General features: G+C 54.3%; 2 protein-coding genes across 2 annotated transcripts in view; one reads left to right on the forward strand and one right to left on the reverse strand.

Annotated features, from left to right (window-relative positions):
- Positions 1-65: 65 nt before the first annotated feature.
- GUITHDRAFT_110769 (hypothetical protein) lies at positions 66-5,453 on the forward strand (the record flags this gene model as incomplete). Its single annotated transcript, XM_005830275.1, has 12 exons — positions 66-98; positions 148-1,753; positions 1,976-1,998; positions 2,052-2,104; positions 2,149-2,229; positions 2,646-2,700; positions 2,917-3,041; positions 3,237-3,273; positions 3,570-3,753; positions 3,976-4,166; positions 4,214-5,227; positions 5,361-5,453. 12 exons carry the CDS (start codon positions 66-68, stop codon positions 5,451-5,453), a joined length of 3,495 nt encoding a protein of 1,164 aa, XP_005830332.1.
- A 332-nt stretch (positions 5,454-5,785) lies between these two features.
- The window catches only part of GUITHDRAFT_140654 (hypothetical protein), a gene marked incomplete at both ends in the record, with an annotated part of 15,295 nt that continues 14,774 nt past the window's right edge, over positions 5,786-6,306 (reverse strand). The window contains 2 exons of the mRNA XM_005830276.1: positions 5,786-5,867; positions 6,061-6,180. Coding sequence (XP_005830333.1) covers positions 5,786-5,867; positions 6,061-6,180 — 202 coding nt within the window. The remainder of the gene's footprint in view (positions 5,868-6,060; positions 6,181-6,306) is intronic.

A 6,306-nucleotide genomic window follows, 5' to 3' on the forward strand; every position in this document is an offset into this window, starting at 1 on the left:
TGATGATCGATGACATTCGATTGAGCAGGTAGACTGAAGGAGGTTCTTGTCATCTTTCATCAAAGATGCAGAGCACGACTTCCATCGATCTGCAGCTGGTCAGTGTGTTGGTGTACTTTGATTCTGTTCCTGACATGCCGCTGACAGTTCTGGCAACTTTCTTCCAACAATGAGAGCGAAAGAACGAGCTCGTCATTTGTTCTGTGTAAAGATTTGATCAAATGTCAGAAAGACTTTACCGCAGCGAACAAGACAGGCCAGAAGGGCAAGCTGGAAGAGATGATGTGCAGCGATCTGAGCTACACTGTGAAGCGACTTTTGCGGGGCATGGCTTCGTCAAGAGACGGGTCGAGACACGGGTTCTCCATGACGTTCAGTGTGCTGTTGAAGGCGTTCAGCTTCATTGATGGTAACGAGATTTTTGACATGATGTTGGACCTGCTGAAGGTCAAGGGCGTGACCAGTCAAGAGGAGAAGGAGTCGAACTTTGGTAGGCTCTTCGGATGTTTTGCTATCATCAGGTCAAGGTTTGCTGGGCAGAAGGTGGAGATTGATGGGGAGGCGTTGGAGGACTCCCTTTTCTGGAAGTTGATGAGCGAGTTGAGGAGACTGTCTAAGACGAAGTTCTACATGGAAGAGAGCTGTACATCAGCGATGCTCACGCTCATGTCGTCGGTGAAGGGTGACGCTTTTCAGAAGCATGTGGCTGGCAGGATGCGGGAGTGGCTCAAGGAGGTGGAGGTGGAGGAGATGACACCCAGTGATCTCGAGCTGCACCTTGCGATCGAGTGGTACGGCAAGTCTGACAGGAAGAAGCTGCTGAGCTCGGACATGGTCAGCAAGATGTGCGAGCCGCTCAAGAACAGCGCTACGTCCCATCCTCGCGTCCATGGCGTCTGGTTGCTGATCTTTGAGATGCTGGGGCTACAGACCGGCCGGAACGTGTTTGGGGAGACTGTAGGAAGGAAGGACAGTGAGGAGATCGAGCAGAGCAGCCGGCAGGCGCTGGAGAGGCTGTGGCAGACAGTGGTCGATGAAGGCTTGATGCTGTCGGGGCACGAGAGGAGGTTCTTGGGGCTGTCGTTGTGTGAGATGCTGGTGAAGGAGCTGCCCAGCAAGGAGTCGAAGATCGTCCTGTCGCCCAACGTGATGAGCTGCCTCGTCAACAACGCGGGGAGGAAGGGAACGCTGCTGAGAGACGTGTCGCTCAAGCTTGTTAACGCCATCATAGCGCGAGCCAAGACCAGCCCAGTCTTCTCCGAGAGCCTCCTGCAGGTTTTCGTCGCCCGCCATCGTGATTTTGACAAGATGACCAAGACGAGGACGATGGGGACGCTGGTGGAGAACTTGGACGCCAACAGCGCCATGGGTCACCTGCATCGTCTGCTCTCCATCTTCATGGACAAGACTGGTGAGTCGCAAGCCAACGAGCGAGGTTCCCCCAAGATATGGGCGCTTGACAACATCCTCTCCCTCATCTCCCGGTCCTCCGACAAGTTCCCTCAGCCCGTCTTGCAGTACCTCCTCCTCTGGACCATGACCATGGCCTTCTTCACGCGTGAAGACGCCAAGGGCAAGCAGAAGATCGCGGATGCTCCTGCCTGTGACTTCGTCAAGTCAAAGTTTCTCAGCTTCGTTGAAGAACTTTCGCACCATCGGCAAGCTGACAAGGACGAGGCCATGGAGGTGGAAACGAGCGGAGGAGTCGAAAAGATCTCCAAACTCCTCAAGACTGACCTTCAGCCAGTGCTAGGTCGCTATCGTTCCTCCATCTTCCTGTCTTATTCTCCTTTCCTCTCCTCTTCTTCCCTGTTCCTCCTCTCTCTTCTTTCCTCCCCTCTCTTCTCTCACTCCTCCTCTTCTCACTCCTCTCACTCTTTCATTCTCAACTTCACCCTCACCCACTCCCTCAACATCCTTCACTTCTCCTCCGTTCTTTCTCCCTCCCTTCTCCTCCTCTTACTTCATGTCATAGATGTCGTCAACAAAGACGATCTGGTCGGAAAGGCACTTTCTCTCCTCTCCTCCCGTACATCGCTGACTAGCAGCAGGACGGCAAGCTCAAGCACGCCAAAGTTTTCTGGCTGCTGCAGGCCAACCTGATGTAAAGTTGACCGTCTGAGCTGCAGCGACTGACATGTCCAGCAGGGCCGACGCGCTCGAGAAGGAATCATGGCAGCCGAACATCGCCACCCTTCCCGAGGTGAAGAAAGTGCTCAAGGATACCTGGTAAGGCTTCTCCTGCTCCTGCTCCTGCTCCTGCTCCTGCTCCCCGTCACTATCCTCCCTGGTCCTCCTCCTCCTCCTCCTCCTCCTCCTCCTCCTCCTCCTCCTCCTCCTCCCTCCTCCTCCTCCTCCTCACCCTCCTCCTCCTCCCCCTCCTCCTCCTCCTCCTCCTCCTCCTGCTCCCCGTCACTATCCTCCCTGCTCCTGCTCCTGCTCCTGCTCCTGCTTCTGCTCCTGCTCCTGCTCCTGCTTCTGCTCCTGCTCCTGCTCCTGCTCCCCGTTACTATCCTCCCTGCTCCTGCTCCTGCTCCTGCTCCTTCTCTTGTTCCTGCCTTCTGCCCCTTCCCTCATTTCTCCTCTCATCTCATTGCCCTCACCTTGTATTGCTGTCTCTCCTTCCATCTTTGAGATCGATACAGGAAAGACGTCAAAACCATGACGTCTCATCTGAATCGTCAGGATATTTCCAGCAAGGTATAGCACCTTGCTTCTCCTCCTCTTCCTCTTCTTCTTCCTCTTCCTCCTCTTCCTCCTGTCTCGTCTGTGACCTCCTCCTCCTCATCCTGTCACTTCCCCCTGCTCATCCTGTCGTGTTTCCCCCTTCCTTGTCCTAGTCGTCCATCTCCTGCCTCGTTCCTTCTTCTCTCTCGAACCTCTTCATCCTCCATCTCTCTTCTGACAACATTGCAGGCTCGCATTCAAATCGAGTCCTTGCTCGAGCTCTTTCTCACCAGTCGCCTGGAATTTCTTTCAGACTTCTCTCAGACTTCTGACGTTCTTGTTGAGCTCCAACAATGTTACAAGAAGATCGCAAAGTAAGAGCCTCCTTCATCTCTTCTCATCTGCTTCTCCTATTTCTTTTGCTATCTCCTTCTTCTCTTTCTTCTCTTTTCATCTTCTCCTCCTGTTTCTTGCGCTATCTTCTTTTGTTCCTTCTGTGTTGCTTCTACTCCTCTTCTTTATCTCCCGTATCTTCTCAGTCTTCCATCCTTCATCTCATTTTCTTTCAGAGTTCTTGGGCTGGAAAAGCCCCCGAAAGGAAAGAAGGTCAGTTGCAAGAGGAGGAAGAGGATGGAAAAGGAGGACGAGGACAAGGACGAGGACAAGGACGAGGACGACGAGGACGAGGAGGACGAGGAGGATGGAAAAGGAGGACGAGGACGAGGACGAGGACGATGAGGATGGAAAGAGAGGAGAACGACGAGGAGAATGAGGAATAAAAAATATGAGAGTCAGATTAGGACAAAAGGGAAGAGGAGGAGGAGGAAGTAGTGGTAGTGGTGGTAGTGCAGATGATGGTGATAGTGACGGAGATTCGCTTCTAACTGGGAGGAACTTGGCAGGAAGCAGCTAAGGAGGAGGAGGAGGAGGAGGAGGTGATGACAGTCTTCGTGGAGCTCCTCCTCTCTCTCCTGGCACGACCGTCTGCTGCTCTTCGCTCGGTCGTCAAGAGAAACTTCCGTGCCTTCTGCGACTTTCTCACCCCCGGGGCTGTTGGCGTGTTGACCACCGTCCTCTCTCAGTCCGGTAAGGCCCTCCTCTTCCTCCTCTTCCCCCTCTTCCTTCTCCTCGTCCCCTTCCTCCCCTCTCTCCTCCTCCTCCCTTGCTCACATCCCTGCTATCCCTCGCCTTCCTCTTCTCACTCCTCTTCCCTCCGCCTCTCTTCCATCTTCTCCTCCTCTCCCTGCCTCGTTCCTTCGTCTCAGTTTCTATCCCTCGGCCCCTAATCTTACGTCTTTTGTCTTGCAGACAAGGATTTGTTCAATGAAGAAGCAGAAGAGGAGGAGGAGGAGGAGGAGGAGGACGATGACGATGACGACGACGACGACGAGGACGATGAAGATGAAGATGAAGATGAGGATGACGACGAAGATGAAGATGAGGATGACGACGAAGATGAAGATAAGGAGCCGAAAGCTTCAGCAGCAGACGTTCGAAAGGTGAGGAGGAAGAGAGGGAGGAGAGGATGAAACTGAGCAGAGCGCAGGTGAATGTGGAGGAGGATGACGATGATGAGGAGTGGGACGATGAGAAGATGTTTGCCATGGACAAGCTGATAGCCGAGGCGTTCAAGAGCAAGCAGGAGGAGAGGAGGCTCGCCAAGCAGAGCAGCAGCATGTCGCTGATCCTCAAGCTCCGCACCCTTGAGCTTGTTGAGATCTTTCTCTCGCGCTCTCCCTCCTCTCCTCTCGTCCTCGACCTCCTCGAGCCTCTCCTCGCCCTCGCCGTCAGCGGAGGGTCAGACGGTAGCGCAGGAGGAGAGTCGAGGGAGCAGCGGGTGGATTTCTTCGCCAAGGCTTCGATCGTGTACGCGGAGAGGCTGTGCAAGCTCAAGACTGTACCGCAGCTGAGCAGCGAGGAGGAGGAGGAGAAGGTTGCTTCTTCCCTGAAGATGCTCTTCGCTCGGATGGGGGCCCCGCACCAGGGGGAGCTAGTCGCTGCCGGCCTCTTCTTCCTCCTCCGCGTCATCTCGGCCAACAGAAGTCGCGAGGGGCTGGTGGAGGAGGCGACGAAGCAGCTGCGTGAGAGTCTCCTGCTGTGGACCTCTAAGAAGCACTCGAGTATCCGCCCGCTTGTCTTCCAGCAGCTCGTCCAGCGTCACCCCTGGCTCGGCTGGCGCGTTGCCGAGTCGCTCGCGTCCTCCCTGCCCTCGAGCAAGTCGGACTTCCTCGCCGGCGCCTGCATGGACATCCTCCTCTCCCTCCTGCGCGACCAGCAGGCCATGACCAAGGAGGAGAATCTGCCGCATGCTCGAGCTCTCTTCGCTTCTCTCCCTGCCCTGCTGGCTGCAGCTGTTGGCGACAACCTGGAGGAGGAGGGAGGGAAGAAGAAGTCTCGCCTCCTCTCCTCTGCCCTCGCCCTCTCCACCCGCCTCGTGCAGGCGGCAGGCAAGTTGCCTGAGCTGAAGCTTGAGCTCGCGCCCCTCCGGTCCCTCGCTGAGAAGATCTCGACGAGCAAGAGCAGCAGCAGCTCCAAGGCGATCAAGGACTCGACCAAACGGGTGAGCTCTTCCCTCCTCCTCCACCTTCCTCCTCCCTCCTCGTCCTCTTTCCCTCCAACCCGCCCTCCTCCTTTCATCCTTTTCTCTTCTTCACGTCTCCTCTCCCCTCCTGCTCTTGATTGACTTGCTGCAGCTGGTGGCGTTGATGGATGCCAAGGAGCCCAAGGAGAAGAAGCGAGGAAGCGACTCGGCAGCAGCGACGCCGAGAAAGAAGTCGAAGAAGTGAGGGAGACAGAGAAAGGAGAGAGAAGGAGGGATGAACTAGAAATGTACAGAGTGAAACCAGGAAAGAGATGAACGACTTCGAAATAATGCAACAATAACAATCAGATGATCTTTTCTTCCTTCTTGCTTGTCCTCTCTCTTCTCTCCTCTTCCTCCTCATTTTCCTTGTGTTTGAAATCTCTGTGCTGTTCTCCATCATAGTTTTCTCCATTTTCTCCATCATCATTGTCTTCATCATAGTTTTCTCCATCATCATTGTCTTCATCATAGTTTTCTTCACCGTTGTTTTCTTCTTCATATTCTTCATATTTACAACTTGCAATCTACGACCTCTCACTTCGAATCACCCCAGAACGCAAGTGAGCCCCATGACAAGATCATTCCTTCCTCCATCCTCCCTCCTATATCCCCCGACCTGCCGATCCCCGTCAGCTCTCCTCCTCCTCCCTCCCCCCCCCCAACGGTTCTTAAAACTTATCGCTCTCTCTCTCTCTCTCTCTCATAAAAGGCCGAAGATATTGGGCACCCCCGATGCCACTACAAAATACCATGAATAATGGCTGGTGGCGCAGAGTGGTCTACGCTCCGTTCACTCTCAAAATCTATACCATGCCATGTTATATGCGGTGACTGTCCCCCACGTCTGTCGATGAGATGTATCTGCATTATATGGTCTAGGAGTACGAGGAGATCTAGCATCTGCACACGTGACAAGATGCCCTTCCAGCCTACAAGAGAATCATAGCTTGGGAAGTTCGTGGACCCAGACGTCTTTCCCATTGCATTGTGTGAACTCCATAGCCAGTTCATTGCAATGAGCGCTGACGACTCGTTAGCATTCGATGGCTGAGCTG

Source organism: Guillardia theta (genome assembly GCF_000315625.1).
Source record: "Guillardia theta CCMP2712 unplaced genomic scaffold GUITHscaffold_47, whole genome shotgun sequence".
Classification (NCBI taxonomy): domain Eukaryota; class Cryptophyceae; order Pyrenomonadales; family Geminigeraceae; genus Guillardia; species Guillardia theta.